This window comes from Heliconius melpomene, chromosome 10 (genome assembly GCF_056956725.1).
Source record: "Heliconius melpomene rosina isolate 202511_hmr_F chromosome 10, ASM5695672v1, whole genome shotgun sequence".
Lineage (NCBI taxonomy): Eukaryota > Metazoa > Arthropoda > Insecta > Lepidoptera > Nymphalidae > Heliconius > Heliconius melpomene.
Window position 1 is genome coordinate 12,244,717 of NC_140398.1, and position 27,092 is coordinate 12,271,808.

General features: G+C 32.1%; 2 protein-coding genes across 9 annotated transcripts in view; one reads left to right on the plus strand and one right to left on the minus strand.

Moving 5' to 3' along the window:
- Positions 1-152: 152 nt before the first annotated feature.
- LOC146535684 (uncharacterized) lies at positions 153-14,086 on the minus strand. Of its 3 annotated transcripts, none has more exons than XM_085192021.1 (5): positions 13,911-14,086; positions 1,565-2,684; positions 1,002-1,202; positions 786-905; positions 153-487 (listed from the first exon to the last, which is right to left on the minus strand). In XM_085192021.1, exons 2-5 carry the CDS (start codon positions 2,610-2,612, stop codon positions 258-260), a joined length of 1,599 nt encoding a protein of 532 aa, XP_085048147.1. In that variant the 5' UTR covers positions 2,613-2,684; positions 13,911-14,086; the 3' UTR covers positions 153-257. The 3 variants fall into 3 exon arrangements, with proteins under 3 accessions (XP_085048147.1, XP_085048148.1, XP_085048149.1); XM_085192022.1 differs by lacking the exon at positions 13,911-14,086 and adding an exon at positions 5,687-5,820; XM_085192023.1 differs by lacking the exon at positions 13,911-14,086 and adding an exon at positions 3,927-4,272.
- The window catches only part of LOC146535685 (sphingomyelin phosphodiesterase), a 24,583-nt gene continuing 3,337 nt past the window's right edge, over positions 5,847-27,092 (plus strand). For 4 of the 6 annotated variants that reach the window (XR_014878368.1, XM_085192020.1, XM_085192018.1 and 1 more), the window contains exons 1-9: positions 5,847-6,172; positions 22,118-22,207; positions 22,517-23,001; positions 23,080-23,311; positions 23,703-23,863; positions 23,949-24,121; positions 25,595-25,789; positions 26,381-26,634; positions 26,746-26,855. Coding sequence is in view for 5 of the 6 variants with exons in the window: in XM_085192020.1 (XP_085048146.1) it covers positions 22,144-22,207; positions 22,517-23,001; positions 23,080-23,311; positions 23,703-23,863; positions 23,949-24,121; positions 25,595-25,789; positions 26,381-26,634; positions 26,746-26,855 (1,674 nt within the window). In the remaining variant the exon portion in view is untranslated. Of the gene's footprint in view, positions 6,173-13,561; positions 13,675-14,153; positions 14,178-22,117; positions 22,208-22,516; positions 23,002-23,079; positions 23,312-23,702; positions 23,864-23,948; positions 24,122-25,594; positions 25,790-26,380; positions 26,635-26,745; positions 26,856-27,092 lie in introns of those variants that run through there. The other 2 variants (XM_085192016.1, XM_085192017.1) reach the window with 2 other exon arrangements.

Here is a 27,092-nt window from a genome sequence, read left to right on the forward strand (position 1 = left end):
CCAAAATTCCAAAATTTCGTTAAATAGTCCAGAAATTCATGTTGTAGTCAATTTATTTACACATCGAAAGACTATAAATTTATATTCCTTTACTTTCGCTTTATAAGTTTACATAGACACTAATTTAAATGATCTACTTAACAATGAAACACAAATGCAGTTTTTTTTTATTTTGATATAAAAATTAAAATAAATAATTTAATGTAACAACAATAAAAAGAGACAGTAATTTGGTCAACATATAAATTAAGTTTCTTTCACGAACACTGATATTCATCAGTACCATCCCCACAATCGTCTCGTCCATCACACTGGACAGCATGTGGAACACATCTTTGGTTATTGCATTGCATTTCATGAGTACCACAAGCTCCGTCACAACCTTGCGGTTCGTCACTTTTGTCAGAACAATCAGCTAAGCCGTCACAAAATCTCGATGACATTATACATTGACCGTTTGTACAAGTGAATTGATTATCCGGACATTCTAAAAAGATAACAAAATATAAAATATTATAATGATTTTTTTTAACTTACTACTATTCTAATTAAAATTGTAAAAATTACTTATAAAACGATTAAAATATATTAACAATATACGCAATATACAATATATTTCATATTACAGACAATCCATGAAAAGCCCCGTTAGTCTTGAACGAGCACGATCTCGTAATCTAGTTATGTGGGCTACTGAACGGTATAACAATAATTTACATTATATGGTGAATATTTTTATAATTTTAATGTTTGAGTAACTTAATTCAAAAAGAAACTATACGTACCTAAGGTGCAGTTAAGTTCATCAGAACCGTCCCAACAATCTATGAGTCCATCACATATTTTTTTATTAGGAAAGCATGATATAGAGTGTCCACAACGGAATTGCTTCGTAAGATCGCATTCTAAAAAATAATATTTTAAATAGTTTATAAAAATATATTACCTACATGTATAAAATTAATTCATTAATTTATTTATATAAAGCTGAATATTCATACCGCAATGCATTTCATCTGATCGATCATAGCAATGAATGTATCCGTCACATCTGGCTTCTGAAGATACACAAAATCCATTACGACACCGCCAATCGTGAGATGAGCAAGTCACTTGAGTCAAAAGGCGGCACACTCGTACACCTCGAAGTTTATCTACCAGATGACAAGCTTCCGTTTCCAAGGCGCACAACCCTCCGCAACCTGTAATATTTTATTGATATTTTTAATGTTTATAGGCATAAAGTAAATGTTAATTATTACGTAAAATATATTTTTTTATCGTCACGCTATATTCCGCACACACCAGTGTAGGCAAAGGGAACCTAGTTTTACAATCTATTCCTCCGCCGAATTTTGGAGGCATTGCGTGTTGCGTGGCATTTGGAGGCATTGCGTGAATAAATGAAAATATTAAATATATAATTTCGTCGAGTGGGATCGAACTCACAGTCTGTCGCGTTTACGGTCACTCTTTGTGCCCACGCGCTATGACTAGCTGGATTATTTTTATAATGTTCTACGTTGCTGAACTCACATATAATAAGTTATTTAGAGTACAATACCTGTTGGATCATCAACATCCACAGCGTCCTTACAGACAGATTTTCCACTTATTTCATCTAGCATGCATACTTGGTTTGTTTGGCACGAACAAAATCTCTGAGATACATTTTTGTTTATAACTAATTCTTTTGGTTCAATACTTTCTTGTCTCTTATGATCATTTTTAGGATAAGTCTTTATATTTTTACGAATTTTTAAAATAACATTGTTAAGTAAAGAATTATTCTTCGTAGTGGTCAATACAGGCATAGTGGGAGTAGTAGTTTCAGCTATTGAAATCGTTTTTATTTCAGGGGCTGTAAGATCTGTATAAAAATTTACAATAGCCGAGGAGTTTTCACTAATGTTTACATTTTCTATTGGCACTGAACTTGTACTTGTATCATTTCTAATATGATTAAAATTAAATGTAGTAACATTAACTAAAACCAAACTAATTACTACTATAGCTATTATCATCACACTTATTGAGCAAGCTTGTATTTGCGTTCGCCTCTTTTTTGGACTTTCAGTCAGAGACCAATTCACAATACATCCAATGCCTTTCAGGCTTTTCCTCAGTCTTCGTTGACTTACGTCATTACTAAGCTGTTCATGGGGTTCACTAGTATATTTGTGACAAAGGTTCAAGTCGACTTGTCTAGATATTGTAGGTATATACTGTGTAACTTCCAAGCTACTAATATTTATATCATTAATTGATGTTGTTCTTTTGTTAATATTATCATTTAACTTATTAGAATCATTACCACATTTTCTATAAAGACCGGATGATTCCTCCGTTCTTTCAGGTTTTATTTCTATTTTAGGAGTAGAATGATCAATAGGTAGAAAATGTTCTTTTTTTGGTGTGATGCCATAACTCCTTATTTTGCCTCTGCACGTATAACAATATTTAGTTAATTTATTATCCCTGGATACTGGATTTATATTAGACTGTTTTAAATTACTATTAGACCACTGGTGTGAGCAGTACAAAATTGATACACTATCGTGCACTGAACTTGATTGCGCTAATTCTTGATTTAAGTTGCCTATAAGCGTCATTATATTTATTAACTTATTTAGATAGATATTTTTGAAAATATCATGTTTCTGTTAGAGTCCTTATAAAGTTACCTGCAACAATATTTTTTTTGGTTATATACATTTTTATTTTGATTATATTGCAAAAAAAATTGCAAAATGTAAAAAATAATTAAGACTTGCGAGTTACTGGTATTCAATAACCACCATTTTTTTTCAATTTTACCTATGGAAGAGGTAAAAGGCATTTCAATTGTTAGGGTAAAATATTACAGTACAAAATATTGTACCTACGTGTAAATATTATTAAGTTTTTATTTACAATAAATTAATTTATCTTATTTTTGACTTTCTCGTATTCGCTCCACTGGAAGCGCAGCCTTAGGAGTACTATGCGTGTAAAACTTAATTAACCTCTGTAATATGACCCAACTTGTTTCGTTGAAATTTAAACTTTTAGGCGATAATGTTCGATTACAATCGAAAGGTTAACGTCCTACATTTTATAAAGTATAAAAAAATATAAAATATTTAGTAGGACTCTTAAGATCAGCTTACTCAGGTCCTACTCGGGAAAAAGGTATTTTAGTGGGTATATATATATATATAAGGTATTTTTATGCAACTGATCTAAATCCGACTCTATTTTTTTTCAGACAGTATTTTTAGACGACAGTATTTTTGGTCAGAATTTGCTTGATAATTGTTTACTTTGTATTCTCATTATGAGATATGTCTTTTTTTAGAAATAAACTCTTACCTCTACATATTAACGAATAATAGTCAGAAATCGTGCAATTGCAACTAAAACTTGAATATTCACGACATTTAAAAATGTATACATAAAATGTTCGTGTCATCGGTAAATAAATTACTCAGAACTTATTTTCCCTAGGTATTCTTTAAATGTAAATACGAAGGATTTTCCGTTAGTGTATTAACTATTAACGTAAAAACCTATTCAGGACTATACCGACCATATAGAAATACAAGTGCCTCTAGGTAATATATCCTGCATTGAAGACTAGACTTATATTGTTTAATTTATGATAAGTATCTAAAGATATTGCGTAATATCATTTGCGTACTCACAAATTTAATATTCCAGTCCTATACTGTATTTTACATATTGGAGTTATAAAAGAAATGAAAAGGCTCTATCTAAAAATACATTCAATTAACAGTTTACTTGTTTTATATTAAAATACTATTTAATTGATAATATTCAGCAGTACCTACATAGAGATCAGATCATGATTATTTAAAACCGTAAGTCGTTGAAAAGTGCAAAGATAAAAAATAAAAGCAGAAGCTACTATTATTAATGAGACTCACGTGCTCGAAGATGACGGCGTTTTTTAACATCACTATTAAAATTCATGTGTTAATTTATACGACACTACTATAAGAAAACCCTCAACACGTCTAAATGTTCCAGCGCGGCGTGCTATGTATCGGACTACCGTTGCCGATGACAACGTCTAAACAACTTTGCACCAACACCAGCACCCTGAGTACCGTAGCTAAGCGATAAAAGAGATGACAATACGATAATACAGTAAGTGGGAAAAAGAGAAGCAATGGGGTTAACAGTGTACGGTGTCGAACTCTTCTCGTGTTCACCCAAGAGTAACAGCCTGCAACTGAATGAGCATCTGTTTCCTTCACAACCCCTCACATGCCTACATGTATTGTATACATAAATGGGTTTATTTAATGAAGTATTCAATTATTCATAAATTATAATGTAATAAATAAGGTATATTTGAAATAATATAAGTAGACTAAGTTCCATAAATATGGACCACCATATCGTTTTCTTATAAAAGAATACAAATATATGAAGATAATTAAATTGTTTTTATATGTAAAAATAGTAATCTTCCAATACACGTCGAATATACATAATATATACAAATCTATTAGTGAAATTTATCTAGATTTTTTTTTAAATTTTATATAAACCTCCAACACATTACAGGAATATTATAAAAGTTATATAATTTTATTTTAAAGTCCAACAAACCGTTAATATGATAAAGCGAGCTTGTTCTTTTATTTCTGCAGTTTTTATCGACAAAACTTCGCCAAAGGTGAATGAAGTTTCACAGTTACTCAACCTCTATAATAAATATCATTGGTTTTATTCTTGTAGAGTTATATAGTAGCTTAGTCTATACAAATAAGAATATTGTTTTAGTATTAGTACTTTTTAATAGATAAATACGACAAATGGTTCATTAGGATTAACAGTCCAGAGCCATTCTTCTACTAATTAAATCTTCATTTATATTACCCAGCATTTTAACTTATGGTATGGCATGGACGCATGGTCCTTTGATTATGATGTTCCGAGCGTGCCAGTAGAGAATTATACTTATACTATTAAGATGAAATCAATAATTTATAAATAGTGGGTACTTATAAAAAATAACTGTAAGGATAACGTCGAATATTTATTGTAAAATGTAAAAAAAAAGTTATTAGTACTCGTATATAACTTTTGCATTTATAAATTAAAAATTATGCTATTGGCAATGTTTGCCAGATCAACATTTTTTAAAATTATTATGATAACTTTTATGAAAATTATTAAAGAATACTACTTATTAAGTATATACTACTTATGAAAGATTTTTGATTTCGGGTTGTATTCAACACGTATCGTCGGACTACGAATTATGAACTGTAACTTGAAGTTGTAATTTTCGGTGGTATCTCTCAAATTGATACATATATATATTTGCAGATTGTATTTAATTCAGTATGATATATATATTTTAATACAAACTAAACTACAAAAATATTGCCTGCCAGCCTGACAGATGGCCGTTTCCTCGCTTTCAAATACATATTAGGTACAGCACGGTCAACAAGCCGTGGCCGCCCTGAAGTTGGGTTTCTGATTTTTTGCGTATTGTTCACTCGAGAACAAAATAATCAAAAGTAAGAAAAATTATAACATCATATCTGCGCAGTCATCTGCAGCTAGCTTCAGGGCTAAGACTTGTTGACCGTACTGAAAGTTCCTATTTTTTTGCGCCTACGAACTGTATACGGTGTTAACATGATGTTATGAAAATTTACATTAATACCTATATCGTAACTTTGCAGTTTATACGTAATGTAAGTACACAAACGTCTGTCGAGTGACCGTGGCCGTAGTGCACCACTGCACAGGTGTCTGTGCAATGTGCATCTCGCGGATGCAGCCGCGGTCTCCATCGCTCCAGTGCGACTGGTGCGGCACTGACTGCTCACCGGCCAGGCTGCGGTCTGCGACACGCTGGCCAGTCGCAGCCGGAGGAAGGCACAACTCTCACTGCGCGCGCCGCGTGTAGTCGTCTACTTCGTTGCTTAGTGACTTGACAAGTTAGTGTTCTACGTAACCATCCGTATGCGCGTTACGAACGTTGGCCGTGCAATTTCTCTCGAAAATAATTAGTATGTGAATGCGAATTTTTTACTTGTTCTGCGTGAAAATTAGTGAAATGCAACCGTTGTTCGCGCACTGACAATCTTCGCGTCTCTACAATTTTGAACAACCTTCATGAGGAATTGGTTGTTTATATTCTTTTAAGGTGAGCGAAATTAATTCTTGCGTACTCTGAATAACATAATGACTATAATTATATTGCTTATATTGAGTTATTATTTTAGATTTTTGTTCAATTATATATACTAAAATATATATATAATGGGACTATAAGAACTCTACAAACACTATGCGTAGTTTTTGCAAATTCCATAGAATATTAGCACTGTGTGGGTACTTTCTATTGTGAATAACTTGCGTACGTAAACAGTGTACTGTTTAATGAGAAACGTTTATCTTTTTTTTATTTGAATGAATAATAATAGTAATAACAATTTGTATGTTAAATTATAGAACCGCTATATTGTGTGTGTAGGTTTCCTTTCTCTCTTCATTTTCCTCTAAACTAATATAAAACATAAAAGTATTTGTGATATTATTAAACAATATTAAAAAGATATTTAAGAAAGTAGGATTGTAATATTAAATCTGAGGTGACTGATATAATCAATAACATACTATAACCGTTAACCATTCACTACGTATCTTATTTATTTCTTTCAATTACAAGTAAAATAATATTTCATTAATGTTGAAGTTGCAATTTAACAGAATTTTACATTTTCACATTATGTAAAGAAATAAGAAATAATAAATCTAAACATCTAAGTATTTTAAACAAATAGTTTTAATATTTTTTTTCTCGTCAACTTGATGTCATCAAAATGCGAGTAGGCCAATGGAATTCTGGCCTACTTTGAATAGTAATCGAACGACATCGAATATAGAAGTGAAGGTTTTCCGAGTCGGTTTATCATTCACAATTTTTGCGCGTCTTAAGTTCTTGTTTAAAAACAACTCGCTGTATATGACAATTATATATATATATATATATATATAATATAGGAAGATTGCTCTTATGTTTACTTATCTCATATGAACCCATGTGAATTTTCAGCATGCTAAGAGTTAACTAACTAAAGAATTACAATAAATGAAATTAATATAAAAAACAATATAGATTTATCTGAAAAAAAATATTTATGTACAAAATGGGGGCAAATAAGTTCCTGAATAAAATTAGGGCCAAGTTCGTTTCATTTAAAACTTCATTGTTAGGTTTACGAGTATATTATGATGGATCATACATACAGGAAATACCTTCATATAATTGTATTCGATGTAGTTATTTCGCATAACCGTATAATTTTAGATCATGTTACAATAACAATAAGTTTAAACCAATATTTAACCTCATTTTTATTTTTTTTATTGACTCAGCCAAAAAGCATAATCAAAATAAATATTTTTATTTTTAAATATTTGTTCCCTTCTTCAATTTTTTATAATTTTATCATTTTTATGAAATGACAAATCATTCGATTTCACGTAGAGTCGTTTACACGAAACGCCGAAGGATATGCCGATTTCTCTTAAACGACATAATTTTATATACTTTTTTATTAAAATAAAATATGTCAAAAGAAGTGGCAAATTATTTTTTTAGTAGTACAAAATAATAAAAACCTAAAAAAAGTTAGAATAATCTGTTTTTTGTTAAAATTTGTATAAAAATCATAAAGTGGTTTACAGACGACACATACCTAATAATTAAGTTTCAACTGAGAAGTCCTAATAATTTCGAAATAATATTATTTCAAAATGCTCCGTATGATGTTAGCCTTAATTAATGAGAAAAAGAAATCTGTTATCATAATAAGCTTACGATTACAGATTAATATACAATAATCACCAATATGGTTACTTTCTCGATTACTTTTTATAATCTGTACATAATTATGGATCAAAGATTAATCTATTCGTTTATTTATAAGTTAGCTAAGTTATATTTTACAATGTAATGTATTTTTTTCGTAATAAAATATTATCAAAGTATTATTTTTTTGTAAAATAGAGAGTACTCACAAAAAAGTATAAATTAATAATATAAATATTTCTTAAGTTTCACTATATTTTTAGTTCTTTTATTTTGTTATTGACAATTTGATTGAATTCTAAATCTTGTTGCATAATAAAACTTATTATTAGTGTTACACATTAGGTATAAAAGGGCTCGGCTCTTAGTCCGTTCTTATTCAATGTAGTGCTCGATACTGTCTCGGCTTACATCCAGGACCAGCCTCCATGGCTGATGATGTATGCCGACGACATAGCACTCATTGCCGAGAACCGACTGACGCTGGAGCGTAAAGTGAACCTCTGGAAGGGTACGCTTGAGAACGGCGGTCTTAAACTAAATGTGTCGAAGACAGAGTACATGGCCTGTGGGAGCCGGGACTCGAGCACCATCCTTATAGGTCCTGAGCCAGCCGTTAAGTCGGAGAAGTTCAGGTACCTTGGATTCGTTATGCACGAGTCTGGAGGCATCGATCACGATGGCCATGGCCGGATAAGCGCTGCCTGGGCCAAATGGCGGGAGGTCACTGGTGTGGTCTGCGACCGCAGAATACCGCCCAAGCTCAAGGGGCTGATATATAAGAGCATCGTCCGACCGGTTCTTTTATACGGCAGCGAATGTTGGCCAGCACTATCTCGGCACACTCAGGAGCTTCACGTCACGGAAATGAAGATGCTGAGGTGGATGTGCGGCGTAACGCGGTCTGACCGCATACGCAACACATTCATTCGAGGTAGTCTTGGGGTCCGTGACGTCCGTGAAGAGCGTCGCTTGAGATGGTTTGGCCACGTTACGCGCCGGCGCGCCGAAAGCCGGTTGGATGTCGTGATGCAGGACATAAGAGCCAATGGTCTAACCACCGAGGACGCAAAAGATCGTGCAAAATGGAGTAGTTTGACTAGGAAGGCAGACCCTGGCAATAGCCGGGATTAATGCCAGGAAGAAGAAGACATTAGGTATAAAACACTTTTTAAATTTTGATTATTGCATTATAATTGCTAAACGAGCTTAACCTTATTAAAACTGGGATGACAGCAGTAATTTTAATTTCTCCTTAAAATATACCTATTAGAATTATTCGTGAAGTTTTAGTTTCGTTAAAGTAGTTTCATCCTTTGTTAGGCCTACTTTCTTCAATTGTCCAAAGGAGGTTAACGGCGTTTTTCGATGACTATAGAATTACAATTGGAAGCCAATTCTTATCTAGACTCTATGTCGCATAATAATGTTATAGGGATAATAATTCTATAAGGAAGTACATTTATGTTGATAAGTAGTTTCAAAAATAGAATTTATTATTCACACATAAGTATCGCTAAATAGTAGCTGTCAAACAAAGTTATAATCTATATATATATAAAATCGAAAGGTCACTCACTCATCACGAAATCTCAGAAACTACATGTGCTAGGAATCTCAAATTTTGCATAGGAGTTACTTATAGGACGTAGGTACTCGCTAAGACGGGAATTTGCAATATTCGACTTCTAGGGGGTTGTTTTTGGGGTCGAAAGTTTGTATGAAACTTCGTTACTACAATAGCTAGGAGTGTCAAATTTTGCATAGACGTCACTAGGACGTAGTCATGGAGACAGAAATTAATAATAACATAGTTCACGCGGGTGAAACCGCGAGCGGGCCGCTAGTAATTCTATATGATTCTAATGAAATTTGGAAAGAAGTAACTATTTGTACTGTACAAATAAAAGAATAAATCTGTAAAATAGAAATTACTATTACATAAAAAACCATTACAAACTTATGTACTTACCCACTTAATTTTATAAAAAAAATAGTGCATACACCTGCAAACTTAAGTTTGTCATTTTTTATAAATTGTAGAGAAAATTGGGATAATACCGAGCGGATTTTGATGTATTAGAACAGTATAATAAAAACAATATTTTCGCAGCTTATCCTATTTTTGTGTCATATGGCCTTAATTGTAGATGATGATGATGTTTCTGCTGCTTTAGTTATAGAGTTTGTAGAAGTGTTTTGCCCGATTGTTCCTCATGTAATTTATAAAAATGACCTTGTTTCATTTATCACCGTATAGCATTGGTTTCAGTATACTTATCGGAGCTCGTTTCGACGATTGATCGACAAATCGCATGAAATGGCATCGCCTCCAGTATGACTAACAGAAAAAAAATATGTCTACTAAGCCGGTAATCAGTACGGTTTTTCCTCATCACAGAACCTACCCCAACGTACCTTTTGACATACTATTTATTAATTGATTATTTAACCATTTCGGTATCCAACAATAGGTCCTCGTTAACACTACATAACATTTTAGTTGCATAAGTTTTAAAGAGTACCATTTAAACGTATATGTTGACATAATTTCTCATATAAAACACAATTGAGAACTGCGAGACATACAAAGGTTTCTTTAATAAGCTTATGTTATGTAACTATCACGTTGACCGGCAAAGGAAAGCGGAGGTCAAGTGACGAGGCGAATACATAAAGTAGTAAGTATGTTTTTCGTTCCGCCCCAATAATAGTAATGAAATTTGAGATCTATGCACAAATAGGTTTTCAGATAAAATATTTAAATTTAAATAGAATGAGTGATAGAAGTAGGTATGCGAAATTTGAAATGGAATCAACCTCGATTCGCAGGAACTTGTACTTTTATAAATTAACTAGCGACCCCCTTGCGGCTTCGCCCGCTTTTACTACTGGATTATTCATATAATGTATGTTTGCAAAGCACTTAAGATAATGTGAAAATTAATTAAACTCTAATGCAACCCGCATTTTCGTAGTTTCAATAAGGATTTTCCAATTGTTTTACTCGGCAAGGATTTTTTAGTAGGTACCGTAATTTTAAATCTGTGCTACTAATCTTTTCAAGTACTTATTAAAATATATTTAAATGACTATTTTTAGATAGTTAAATGACTATTTTTTAACGGAAGAAATTATAAACAAAAACCTACCTACTAATAACTACTACAAAAAATATGAAACCAAATATATCGCGCTGAAATAATACATTCAACTCCGATTATCCAATACGTGCAAACGCATCTAAATCTTCGTTGCTATAGAGGCAGGCGGGTTTTTTTTTTTCGAGCTTGTGGTTAATGCTTAAGAGGGTATTCTGTCCCTGATGAAAAGCAAGCACTACGTGGCTGCCTGTGAAGAAAATTAAATAGAATGCATTGGCCGGGAATCGAACCCGGGCCGCCCGCGAGGCAGGTGAGCATTCTACCACTGAACCACCGATGACTGCTCATGACGCGCTTGTATAAGCAAAACGTCGCGGGGCGCGTTTCGCAGCAAGGATGTTTTGATATTGTAACAACTTCTAAAGTACTTATTAAAATGAAAAACAGTAAAAAACAGTTTTGATCTACATTAAATGGCCAACGTAACTAATATACTTATTTATATGCTGAGAGTAAGGGATAAGTAAAACTTGAGTCGGCACAGCTGATGAGTCAACGCCGTGATGTGTCAACAATTAAATGCGTTTTTCTCTAAAACTATTCGCAATTCCGAAATAGTGTAAACAGCAAATTTTATCTTCGTTTAACGTAGAAAATTAATAAAGTATTTTAAAGGATAAGGATTAATACCATTATGGAAAAATATCCCTCACAATAAAAAATATATTGAAATTACTATTTTTAGACAGAAATATGATCACTACACGTTATCCTTAAAAGATAAAAATATGCCATCGCGGACTTTTTTGTAGATCTTATTAAGAGGAACAATACTTCAGTACATTATTTTCATGTAGTACTTACCATTAAAGCAGCGCATGCGCGAAAGTGTCTCAACGGGTAGGACTTTAGACACATTTATCGTATTTATGTTAATTTACATAAGAATGTACAAATAATAAACTATATATAAACCTTCCCTGAGAAACACTCGACCTAATGGTGAAAACCGCATAAAAATCCGTTGGGTGGTTTAGAAGAAGAAGAGTTAGAAAGTTCAGACAGACACGAAAAGCGACTTTGTTTTATAAGATATAGGATTGTATAGTTTCCTTGAAAACCCCTCATCTGAAAGTAAAATGTATTGTACTTATGTATATTGGAATGCATAAGGATTTATCCGTTATTCAGTATGAGTCATACATATAAGATAATGTGATGCGAATACCTTTCAAATATTTCTTATATAGAAAGGAAAACTGACTAAGCAAATACTTAATTTTTATCTGGTTAATCATCACTTTATACTTTCAATTTCATTTAAATTTTCTCTGTTGCGTAATAGATATGAAATGTTTTTTAATATAGCAAATATCTCCCTAAATAAGTTAAGGATGCCATCTAACAACTTTTTTAAAAGTATGATACATTTTTTTAAATCATTTTTACAACATTCAGACTTAACTTTCTGCTTTACCTAGTGCTGATTAACTTAAATATGTTGTAAGTTGGTAAATAAGGAGATCTTGGTTGACCTTCGAAAACACAGTATCAAATATACTGGAGATCACGTAAAAAGCATGAGGTTGATGACAGTGGACGAGGCGAAAGAGGTATGTAGAGACCGTAGCGTTTGGCGCTCCGTTCTCTCCGACTACCCAGCTAGGGATAAAGCGAGAAGCTAAGTTAAGTTGATGTTTTAAGATTTTTTTTAAATAAATAAAATACTCATCTCTAATAGGTATATTATTTACCTAAGCATAGCTTTTGCGTAAAGATATTTATTTGTACAGTACAAATAAAGTAGGTACTTAATAAGTAATTATATATCATCATCATTCATGCCCGTACACAGCCGGATAGGCAGAGGGAATTGAGGGAATAAATTTAAATAAATATTTCACCTCCTCGGGTGGCGCTCGAACCCACAACCAGTCGGTTTTTCAGTCACACTTTGTGCCTCTGCGCTACGACGGCTTACATAAAGTTGTATTCGCTCCATATGTGGAACTAGTTACGGGTAGTTACTTGTAATGATCAATTACCTACATCATACGTTAGCGACCCGCTCGCGGCTTCACGCGATTGAACTATACAATTATTTTTTTTTTTTTAATTTGTTTGTTATTTTTCTTTGGCAAAACTAAATATTTATTTAACAACCTATCTATATAATATATATTTTATCATAATATTAATGACTAGCGGCCCGCCCGCGGTTTCGCCTGCGTGAATTGACGTCAAAATTTGAGACTCCTAGCATTTGTAGTAACGAAGTTTCACACAAACTTTCAACCCCAAAAACAACCCCTTATAAGTCGAATATTGCTAATTCCCGCCTTGGCGAGCACCAACGTCCCATAAATAACTCCTATGCAAAATTTGAGATTCCTAGCTCTTGTAGTTTCTGAGATTTCGTTATGAGTGAGTGACCTTTCGATTTTATATATATAGATAAGTATTGTGAAGTTGCTATAAAATATAAAATGGAACTCGTGTTTTATGTTTTTCAGAGGCCAGTACTTATTATCACCGTTGCGGGCCACTGAGGTCAATTATCGTCTCATATTCTTAGAGCATCATAAGAGCGCCATTATAATTGTTCTTTATTAATCTGCAAGTTCGTATAAGACTAATATATATATAGATATATTTTCAAATATCTTAAATGAACATTATATCTCGAACAGTTCAGTAGTGTTTCTTAGAGCGTTGTAAAAAATAGAGGTAAATATTTTGTTTTAATATCGCGTCGACATAACATTTTAATTTAAAAATTATAATATGTATTAGGTGAAAGTGTATCCGTATATTTGTGTATTAGCAACCGGTGGACGCACATAAAATAATTTCATGCTTTACATTCAATATGTTTCGACCGTAGAAAGAACGCGGCTGTTTGTTCTATGCTACTAAATATTTATATTTTGTCTTGTGATATTTCGATAACATTGGTTCCTTACCTTCATAAATGAGCTTGTAGTAGTCAACCGTCTTGTAAGCATTAATTAACTTTAAGTAATTTAATTAATTTAGCGATAAAAAGTTTCACTGTAGTCCCGGCCGACAACTAACACTATTAATATACCAGAGGCAATCGTTATAGATAGCTTGCACATACCGTCCTGAGCAGCGAATATCAAATGAGAAAATCTACGCACATTCAGTGAACAGCCTTGCCCCTCGAGTCTCGACCAAGTTTATTAAAGTAACATAGTACGATATAGTAGGTAATATATAAAAGTGATTTATTTACCAATAACATATTTCAGTGATATTTGACATTATCGTTTTAGTGTTTCTTTTTTAAGTAATGAAGATTCACTCCGATGGAAATTTAAATATTCGAAAGTAATATTATGTCTATGTTCTTTAGTGGCAGAGCTATAAACAGCTTTGTAAAGAATATGTGAGTCGTGAACGGTGTAGCGTATTGTATTCAATTACATTGGGAAACATGTGGAAGCTGCTAACGAATATAATAGAAGTGCATTCCGATGAGAGCATACGACAATGGAGTTTTGTAAGCAGGTGAAAGTGAGTTCGATGAACCAAACGAATGTTGATACCTATTTATCCAGGACAAAGGGAATCTGGATTATGATTTAAAGAAAATGTCTTAATATAAGCTAAATGCAAATGACAACCCATTTTACATAATTGAATATTTAGAATACCAACTGAAGATCCGAACCTAATGATCTATTAGGTACTCTTAGTAATTGTTGTAAGTTCGAACTTCGAGTATTAACGTTCTGAGTAATAGTACTTAAATTTAATGGAGTGGTGTACCCAGTCATAGTTTTAAATATTCATCTTTTTAATGTGACAGACTTGGGGTATCAGTGTTATATATGTAATCTATGTGTTATATATCCTTCGTTTATTGATGAACTTTACGGATCGTGTGTTTATTATTGTTGTTGTTTTTGTTTTATTGTTGTTGTTTTAAATCACAAAATAAATTGAGTGTCAAAAAGAAATAAATATTTTAATTAAACATAATTATTGTAAAATAGATCTAAGAAAGGAGATAATAGATATTTATATGTTAAAAACATTATACAATTTAGTGTTGTTGTGTTGTTAACTTCAAACAAATTTTCCATTTAAAAATAGAATATAATTGATTACAAATAAAACTTTCTTTTTCGTTTATTTCATTGTTGCATTAATATTAATGTAAGTTATCATTGTGATGTTGCAACAGTAATAAATATTTACATGACTATCTTTCATTGGGAATCGCATTGCATTGTTGTTTATAATAATAGAATAGCACAGTTACAGTGGAAAAGCATGTGATTGTAAAGGGGATGATATTGAGTTCGATTTTTACTTGTGGGATTAAATTTAAATTGTTGACCTATTCCCGCTCCGGTAAAATAAAACGCGTTGTTAAGTTCCGCCATTGAACATACCCAAACAATCCCAATTTTTTAATCTGAATTTCAACTATAACGGGTAGTGAATGGAAGTAGGGTAGGGTACGGGTAGGTCACAATATTCACGCAAACTTAGTTACGGTGGCGGCCAAGTGGATTAACATTTTATAATTAATAACAATAAATTTACCCTTTGATAAAATCTAAATTGTAGATTCATAAAGGAAAATATAACTATATTCTTCATTTATTTCTACGTCAACACCAAAGCCTAGAAAAACACAGTCTGGCCCGTTATTCTACACACTGCTGGCCCCTTTAGAAACGGCTTGAGTTTGACCCTAAATATACCGTTTCTACACAATACCTATATGTTTTCTTTATTTCTTACTATTTTTAAACCATTCAAAGTTAAGCCTTATATTATGTTGAGAAAAAAAAAGTAATATTATACAAATATAAGTAGAGTAAAATGTGCAGCAATAGTTGTACCTAAATATATCTTATGTCTATGTTTACTTATTTTCTAGTGATATTATTGCAAACCCGTTATTTCAAGAACTTATTTTAGAAATCTTAACTAAAGTGGGAAGCGAAACGCAATTATTTTCACAGGAAATACGAGTACAACATTGTTGTTTTATATTGAAACAAGGTGTAGCCCTTAACTTCATTCGCGTAGACATTATTATCCTTCCGTTTAATACTTTATTTCAGCCTCACGCTGTATCCCGCATACAGCAGGGTAGGAGACCTAGGCCCTCTGCCTACCTAGGAGACCTAGTGTTAAGTTCCTCACTCTGACCTCTAGCCAGTCGTGGCTCAGGGGCACAAAGTGTGATTGGTAAACGCGACTGGTTGTGGGTTCGATCCCCACTCGAAGCAGTAAAATATTTATTTTAATTTATATTTCCATTTCTTCGCTCTGGTGTCGAGGCAAAGCGCGGCGTTGAGTTCTGTCACTCAACGCCTCCGGAATTCGGCGGAAAATGAGGAACGGAGTATCTTAACACTAGGTTCCCTCTGTCTATCCTCTATGATTTTTTTTTATATTATTTTTCACTGAACTTTTAAATGAATTCTTATATTTGGTATCATTGATTCAAAATAACTATGCTAAAATATTTAAAAATATATGATTCATCTGAGAGAAATAATCAAAAATTCTCGGCATACAGGACGTCGCGCAATCTAGTGAAAGTGGATAAGATGAAACGGTTTTGTATAAGAGCTGGCAAGATGCCGGATGAAAGTGGTTTCCGCGTGATCCTTTACTTCCTTTTTAGTTCTTGCACAAGTCGATATCTTTAAATAAATATGATTCAAGTCAAATGGTATATTTTAATGATTATTTTAATTAAAATTGGTTCATCCGCCAGACTAATAATGAAATATTATTTAATAAAAAAAAAATTCTAACTTTTAACTAAAAAACTCACAATAATTTTTATAGTTTTTGTCTGTTTTTTTTTTATTAAAATCGAAATATATTTTTTTCGACACAATTGTTACAAAAGTTTTCTATTTTAAAAATTGTCATTCAGGTGATAACGTTTTTAGATTACGAAAGTAATTTAGGTAAGAAAATAAATACATAATTAATCAATTGAATTAATTAGTTCAAACGGGCGAAGCTGCGCGCGGGTCGCTAGTAAGTAATATACAGTGTGCAATACCACCGTCACTTTCTTTCCAACAAAGTCAATGAAGCGCAGAGAAAGTGGCGACCTCCACGTCCGCGTGCTTACTGCTCACTGTGATTGTAAAACCCGCTGACTCATTAATTTATAGAAACATATTAAAAACGAGCTATTGATATAATATTTACAGTATAATACGAATTTAAAGTATTTTTGTTTGGGATATTCAAAAGAAATAAATGTTTTTGCACAGTTTGAACCCATATTTCCATAAACAATAGAACATTTTTTCAGGCTCATGCTGTATCCCGCACATACAGGGTGGGCAGGCGGAACCTAGTATAAGCACCATAATCGTGCTATAAACAAGGCAATAAAATAATTACTAACACTGACCTAAACCTGAATAATTCATTTATATTGATTCGCACATTTCAAACACTCTTAACCTTGAAGAGTAAGTAAAAAAGTGAAAGATGAAGGATTCTAAAATGGAGGATTTCAAAAGCCTTTTTGACTAGAATCATTCTAATTCTATTCTTAAAAGTATTGTAAAAGAGGAAGTTTCTTTCTAAGCTATGCAATCATTTATTTTCATATTCTTTAGTATTAGGTATACTCTATGCAATATTAACAAGTAACATGCACTTCGATTAGACTAGATTAGATCAATTGTTATAAAATATTTGGTGAATAATAATAGAATAAGCATGAGGCAAGTAAGGCTGTGCAATAACTATTAACTTATGTCCTACATATTTAAGCAGTCGTTATTAAGTTTGAACGCAAGTCAACCTAGTCTAGCATTGTTGTAACAAATGGTTTAAATAAAAGATAATAAATATAAAACAAGAGCTCGACGGCATGTGGGCCTATGGTAGATTTATGACTCCGAGAGAAAGTTCTATAAAAGCATTACGAGAACCCTGCTGCACATGTTGGGGCACATGAACATTTGGATGTCGATGACAATAGGCTCGCTGATTTCCGACTTCCAGGGAATTTCATATAATAACTCCATGAGAAACAAAGCATCGTGGGAAACGAGCCAAAGGGGTGGGGACACCCGAATTTGTATTAAAGCCGACCAACCTTAGGGATATGGCGATTCCACTACCAGCACTCTTATAGTTAAGAACTAGTTTTAATAATAATTGTATTTTATTTTAATAAAATAGTTTTTAAATACAAAGTTTAAGATATTTTTACTGGCGCCCAACGTGGGGCCTAGCTAAGTGAACAAAACGCGCAATCATAAGTAATTCCGCAAAAGTTTCGCGAAGTCTCTTAAGACTATGGCTAGGCAACGAAACCATATAAATACGTAAAAATACTGTTATCAGTGGAAGAAAACGATCAAGGAAGCTGCCGTCGTGAGCATTCTGTAAGTACCAAGTAGCATTATCTTTGTCACCATTCCTTCCCATCTGAAACTCCCAACTTTTGTATAAAATAGCTATAGGAATACTAGTAGTGTTATTCACTCTCCTTCTGATAGTGAGAGTAGTGAAAGTAGCGCGAGTCAGTCGTCCTACCATTTTAGAGTCCCGTGTTTACATTAAACAATGGATCCAAAAACCTTACTTTCGTTCGTCCCTTCGTATAATGGCGATGCATTTACTTTATATAATTATATTAATTGTGCTAAGCAATGGCTACAAATAGTGGGTGGAGATACACCACAAAATGTTATGTTATTATTAAGTAAATTAGAATCTAAAGCTGCTATATCAATATCTATGATTGAGCATGATTTTAAATGGAATAATATAGAATTAGCATTAAAAAGAGAATGCGGAGATAATAGAAATTTAAATACGTTATTAATAGAGTTAGGAAATGTTAAGAGAAAAGGTTTATATAAAGATTTAATATTCGAATTAAAACAAAAGTTATTTTTTATTAGAAATAAATTATTAGGTAAATATAGTGAAAAACTTTTAGTAGATGAGGTAATGGAGCCGTACATAAATACCGCCCAGAATACTTTAAGAAAAAGTTTACCGTATCATGACCAAATATATGTATCTAACTGTAATTTTAATGAAACGGCAACTAAAATATTGCAATTAGAAGCAGAAGGGAGATATGATAATTTTAAACAAAATTTTTATAACGTTTTACCGCTGCCGCGTAATGTACTTCAAAATGCGTATTCGCAATATAATTCGAACTTTAATTATAACCAGAGACGTGCTTATCCGTCTACATCGCAATCGAATAATTTTCCGATGCGACATAATTATAATAATAATTTTTATAATAATAATAATTACAACCATAATAAAAATCAATGGACTCCGAATGCAAATATTTTTTTTACTAGGCCGCAGAATAGTTATTTTAAAAGAAACCAATATCATCCTAATACAAATAGGATCCCGCAGGAAATGGGGGATGTTTCAATGCAATCAGCCCCTCCATTGCGTTCTGGTCAGGTCAGTTTAGAGAAAGGTATTGTTGCTGAGGAAGTATTCCACCATGAAAATAATTTTGATAATAATAATTTAAATTTTCGCGAAGTTGCCGACCGCGACAAAAAATCACATAGTATAGAACATGTGAAATGTAAAGAAAATAAAGTTGCAGATGCATTAAATATAATTGAAATATTCCAGACAAGTTCGGATTCATTACAATCTCATTGTGGTGAGGAAATATCGTTAGACAATACACCATGTAAAACGGACTCTACTGTAAATACAGGGTCCAATTCATTGCTTTCAGATAATAAAATATTAAGTAATACCAATAAAAAAAGTGGCATACCAATTATTAACAATTATCCACCGAAATGTTTAAGACGTGTAGTGTTTGAAAGTGCACCTAACGAAAGCGCGAAATATGAAAAAAGTATGTGGTATTTTTATATTCCACCAAATAATGAGGAAAAAGTTATTAAAAATTTTATGTTAGAATATTTAAGTAAAGAAAAATATGCGTTTATAATTCCTAATGAAGAATTATATTTTAAAGTTTCAGAAATATATAGGAAATATTTTGATCATAGTAAGTTTAAGCCAATAAGATATACTAAGTTTTTAATAGAGATAGATAAAAAAAAGGAACAATTACATTTAATTAAAGAGTGTCATTTATTAAATAATAAACATGCAGGTTTTAAAAGTGTTTATAAGCAATTACGGAAAAAATATTATTTTGAAAATATGCGAAAGATTATTAAGAAATATATCGTAAATTGTGAATTATGTAGGAAACAAAAGAATTATAGGAATGATAGATTGAATAAACGAATTAAGCCTCCAAAGTTATTTAAAATAGATGATAAGGTTTATTTAAAAAATTCAATGGTAGATAGGCACAAAACGAAATCAAGATTTCTGGATCCATACAAAATCTTAAGTATAGAACCGCATAATAAATATAAAATAAGCAATGGAAAAATTTATCACGTAGAGGAGTTAATTGTTTCAGAATCCTCTATTCTTTCGGATATAAGTTCCAGTAGTTAGACCCTTCGGAAAATGTAGTAAAACCTACTCGAATATTAGAAGGAAAGTGCTATACAATAAATATATAAAAGTTAGAAATAAAAATTATTATACATAAGTTAGAAAGATGTAAATCACAGATATCAAAGTATACATATTATTTTAGAACATATTAAAATAAAATTGTTTTAGTAAATACTAGATTGTATTGTAAACTTAATTTGATTTTTTATTGATTTATTTTTTATATCAATTTTTTAATTGTGTAAAGTAGTATATAGAAAATATGAAATATTGTACCTTTTATCCAATACAACCTTCCCTGTCCCTATCCTATAATGCGAACGGTAATTATAGCATACAATGGAAATGAAATATATGATGTCGAAGATTATACTGAACTAAAACATTAATATGCAAAGGAAATATTAAAAAAAAAAAGAATTACAGCTGATGAAGATGGAGAATAAATGAAATTCCAACATTTAACTATGAAAATCACGACATAGTATAATATGGTTGACAACTATTATAACTATTATTATATTGATATGCCTAATTTGATCTTAAATTCTCAGATCCAGGTTTCGTTCGAAACATGTACTTCGAATTTGGAGGGGGACAGTCAACCTAGTCTAGCATTGTTGTAACAAATGGTTTAAATAAAAGATAATAAATATAAAACAAGAGCTCGACGGCATGTGGGCCTATGGTAGATTTATGACTCCGAGAGAAAGTTCTATAAAAGCATTACGAGAACCCTGCTGCACATGTTGGGGCACATGAACATTTGGATGTCGATGACAATAGGCTCGCTGATTTCCGACTTCCAGGGAATTTCATATAATAACTCCATGAGAAACAAAGCATCGTGGGAAACGAGCCAAAGGGGTGGGGACACCCGAATTTGTATTAAAGCCGACCAACCTTAGGGATATGGCGATTCCACTACCAGCACTCTTATAGTTAAGAACTAGTTTTAATAATAATTGTATTTTATTTTAATAAAATAGTTTTTAAATACAAAGTTTAAGATATTTTTACTCGCATATGCGAGATGGTTATTACGCAGTAAGTACCCGCATAGATGTTCACATTTGTTTTTTTATATTTATTTACGAGCTCGTTGTCCGTTTAACCTACTTTCTCTAGGACTATTTCATTTATTAGTAAATAAAATGAACTTTTTAAAGTTTCATAGAAAAGCGCCTCTTAAAAGACTTTTATTAACATACGTGTTATTTAAATGAAGCATTTTATGATTTTTTTATGGTGTACAATTTATTAGTCTTTACAAGTGGTTATTTAATAAGCATTCTTAAAGTGAAAGACATTTTATTACAATTGGAGAAACGATCTTTTCCATTCGTACATATGCCGTGTACCGTTTACGAAGTGGAAATAGATATTTGTGGGTAGAATATCTGTAGATATAATTAAAACTGTAAAAGGGTTGAATATAAAAACTACAAAAAAAATACATCCAGCTGTATAAATATATATAAGTAACAAAGTAACGGAAGTATTAAAAAAAATAAGCTTCACGCTCAATCCCGTACCGCAAATATTTCACTTCATCCAGTGAGAATCGAACCCACAACCGTCGTGTTACAGTCACATCCTTATGCCGCTGCGCCACGACGGCCTCATAATATTTTGTTACTATGAATTAAATTAAATATATTTATTTCAGATAGTCTATATCCGTGGCTCCCAGTTATGATTATAAGAATACCATGGCTACTTCAAATAGTTGCAATAATTACAATAACTATGACATCAGGTTAGTACAAAAGTGGTTTTATCACTTTACGTGGCTTAAGTTCTGTCAACTGGACGGTATAAAACTGCGACTGTAATCCTCTTTAATTTAAAAACAAATATAATATTCATCTATAATATAATACTTTTCTGATTTTCATTTTTCTGTATTTTTTTATATAAAAAATTACTTTGAAAACGTAAACTGAAATTCATTACTGAATTCAACATTAAAATCTATGTCGTGAACTCGTAAAAATGTTGGCAATATCTGCTATAATACTTTGCTTAATGAATTATGACAATAATACTGTTTTTTTTTGTTTTGTAGGTAGTCCGTTGTTTTTGCAGAAACAATCTAGCAGAAATATTAAACCAGTAATAAAATGGAGTCCCAAAACGGATACATGGAGTTGGGATGACACACCTCGCAATGATGAACCTTTCTTCATGCCTTTAAATTTTACTCATAAGTTACCTCCATCGGCCAATGAAACAGAATTAATTGCACACATGGCTGCTTTAAAAAGAAACTACTCCCGATTATTATGGGACAGTGATAAAAGTTCAAATTTACCCCTCTTCGTAGATAAGGCGCTAAAATTATTAAATTTAAAACAGGTTTATTATGAAGTTGAACATTCTGTTATGTCAAAAGTTTCATGTACAGCGTGTAAAGCTGGTGCTGGTCTCTTGCAACACTACATGAGACTTGGAAAGAGTAAAGAGGAGATAAATAAAATGATCTACCAATTTTGTGTTTCATTAAATATTCAGTCTGCTAGAGTTTGCGAAGGCATAACACGACTCTTCGGGGTAAGGTGCTATTTAAATACAGCAATGTTGATTTTAATTTTTATAATTATTATGTTATTATCTTCTACTTTGTTTCAGAGTGAAGTGGTATATGTCCTGAAACGTATAACAATTGGTCCAGATGAAATTTGCAGTTTTGTGATTGGTGATGCTTGCGGCGACGTTTATAATCCATACCACGAATGGGAAGTAGCATTTCCACCTGTACCAAAACCAGCAGCGCGTGCCCTTGATGCACCTATAGAAAAAGCTCCATCTTTTAAAGTTTTACAAATATCTGATACACATTTTGATCCTTACTACGCAGAAGGTGATGAATTTGTTGTAAATATTTTATCTATATACTATAATATTTTAAATAATTAGAACAGTCGGACGATATATAAATATCATTATTTCAAAAACCCTTGATTCTAAATCTATACATAAAGTAAAACTATATAAATGCGTAGTTAAAGCCGGTGAAACAGCGAGCGGGTCACTAGTAAAAAAATAGCCGTTCATTTACATGTCTTAATAAAGGACGCTCATAAAATGTTATTATAATAACAAAGAAGTTCCTGCTTCATCTCTTTAAGAAGTTTTAGCTCAACAGTTCTTGATAAGAACTGCCAGTTATACATTATTTAGGTAGAATATGTTATAGAATAATGTAATAAAGATTGAAAATAATACCAATTTTTATAATTATATAATTTTAGGGGCAAATGCTGAATGTAATGAACCCCTTTGCTGCCGCGTATCTAGCGGCCCCGTTATTAGCCCAGGTGGTGGTGCGGGCCGATGGGGAGATTACCGAAAATGTGATACACCGAAAAGAACCATCGATCACATGCTGAAACATATTGCAGATACTCATACCGTTAGTATAAATAATAACATATACGAGTATAGCTAAATTAGATCACGGACTATAAATTAATTACAATATATTTTTTTATTTTCAGGATATTGACTATATTTTATGGACAGGAGATTTGCCACCACATGATGTTTGGAATCAAACAAAAGAGGAAAACCTGAAAGTTCTCCAAGAAACTGTAGCCCAAATGTCGGACATGTTTCCAGGTGTACCTATCTTCCCTGCACTCGGAAATCACGAATCATCGCCGGTGAACAGGTACTTTTATAATTCTTTACTAGTAGCTAAACTTATGAGAATATCAATCAATAAAATGATAAAAAATTATATCATATTTTGTTAAAAATACCGATACCTAGTGCATTTCGATTCAAGATGACGTATTTTAAAATATTTTCTTATTTAATATAAGGTTGGATTAGATTGTTATGGGATCATTTTTGGTATTTTTTCAAAATTTGCAACCTAGTAAATCCAATTATGTTTATAATGTACTCTAGTAAAGATATTTTTAAGTACATAACTATATAAACGTAATTTCAGTCTACGAGAAATATAATAACAAGGTCGGTAGACAGTGGCGACATCCTTATAAAAAAACACATAAAAAGTTTTGAACTCTATCAGCGTCACTAATTTATGATAGTTAAGCGTTAACAGTCACGGCAATAAGATCTTAAAAATAAATATGCATTTAATTGTTTTCTCTTTTTTTTAATGACCTGATTTTGCGACGACATGTGCCAAACAATACTTAAAATTAAATATGCAACGATAATTAAAGAAATAAGTACAACTTAATGCCTAGTCTAAAGTTTTTTTAGTCTAAAAGCTAATAGACTGAGATCCTAGGCCCTCCAGACTTATGTCATTTTAACAAAGCTGAAATTTTGAGGATTATTAGTCTAATATATAGATAAGACGGTATGCGTACGTATACAACAAAATAATTCTAGATCTGGGGTCCCTGGGATCATCGGCTATAAAGCTAATACGCATTTAAAATTAGCTGGAAGGATCATAAACAAAGTGTTTAAGTTCCGGACAATTAAACACAACTTTCATCCAAACCACACTCACAACTCTGATCAAACTAATTCTTAAGTCCGTGTATGTCTTTATATCTAGCTAAAATATAAAGAGATACACGGGTGGCCTAAGCAAAGTCTACAAATAGTAAACGCTACATTTCCAATTGCGCGCCGATAGCGAGATATCCACGGAAAGTTTGAAAATTCTTCTTGGATGGAAGCTTGTTTTACAAGGCGATAACTAGACCTGTTACGGAAAAGATTTTGCAATAAAGATTGCTAAGCGCTTAAACAGTGTGTAATAGTTTTTGTGTGTTTCTGCTAAAAAGATGCAAAATAGAAGTTACTAGATATTAAATACCCTCTTAAAATAATTTTGTATGTAAGAACCTGTCCAACGCAAGAATTATGCAAATACAGCTGTATAGTCCGAAGTATAAGTGAAATGATTTTGAAATTTAGTATTAAAATATACTATAAATTATAATGTCTTTCTTCTATCTTATGTTCAAACATTAAATTATGTTGATAACATATAAAAGTTACTTTAAAATTTCACGTTTAGTTTTTTATATGTAGGTACATTTTTTGGAGGATTTTTTTATTCATAGAATAGCATTACGCTAATATACATGAACTTTGACATTAAATATTCAATAAATTACTACCAAAACATGACACCGTTTTGTTTATTTTGCAGTTTCCCACCTCCATACATCTCATCACCTGAATCTAACATTGCGTGGCTTTACAACGAGTTGGACGCACAGTGGCGCCGGTGGCTCCCCGCTGGCGTATCTCACACTGTCCGCCGCGGTGCATTTTATTCCGTCCTCGTTCGTCCAGGCTTTCGGATAATATCCCTTAATATGAACTATTGTAATAATAAAAACTGGTAAGACTTCTCAATAAACATTAAAAAAATGATCATTAAAATCATTTATAATGCTATAAGTAAGTCCCACGAGGTTTACGATGTAGCAAGGAGGTTGCGCGGGTCGAGGCCTCTACGTTGGTTAATATTATCTTAAACAGTAATAGCTACGTGTATTATTTATAATGTTTGTCGTTTAAAAGCAATGTAGAAGTATTTAAATGTGCGAAATTAAATAACTTATTACTTTTTAAATGAAATTAAGAACGCACTGTGCCTATTTCTTTACTCTTCGCCTATTTTAGAAACATTAGAGTAATTTGAAGACTTGAAAAGAGGAATCATCTAATCTATACCTATACTTAAAAGGAATAAATTAAAACGTTATCTATTTAGGTACATGTTTTGAAAGTAATTAAGCTATTAGGTACACTACGAACATTTTACTGTGCTATTAAAAAATAGATATTGGACAATAAAATTGTATGTTAACCCGTATAAATATTTCTGAAAATGTACCTCATTGCTATTTCAATTGTTTCACGATTTTAACAACACCTTTTAATTAACTAAATTAAATATTATTACGATGTGTTTGTATTTCGTGTACAGGTGGCTTTTGTTAAATAGCACGGATCCCGCAACAGAATTGCAGTGGCTTATTTACGAGTTACAGTCGGCGGAGTTCAGCGGCGAAAAAGTTCATATTATTGGACACATTCCACCAGGACATTCCGATTGCCTTAAAGTTTGGAGTAGAAATTACTACGCTATAATCAATCGCTATGAATCTACAATAACAGCACAATTTTTTGGGCATACACATTTTGATGAATTTGAGGTGTTTTACGATCCAAATGATTTAGGTTTGTAATAAATCTCGTATAATACTTAAGTATATTGAAAAATTATGAGGCAACCGAGAATAACATATGATTTTCTATTAAATGCATAACTAACGTTGCTAATTTTTACAGGAAGAGCAACAAGCATAGCGTATGTTGGACCCTCAGTTTCTCCGTATTATGATTTAAATTTGGGATATCGAATATATTATGTAGACGGAGATCACGATGCTACAACTAGAGTGAGTAAATAAAAATATCAATTATTTAATTTAAGTTATTGTCGCCAATGATTTAATCAATTACAAATAGTTCAAAGACGTTGCTGACCCAATAAGTCAACTAATAAGATTAAAAATACAAACATTAGTTCTGACAATACTCACCATATTGTTTGTCAGAATATGCGCAGGGGCACAAGCGTGAAACTGTAAACGCGAAAGATTGTGAGTTCGATTCCGACTCGAAGACATTTCTTG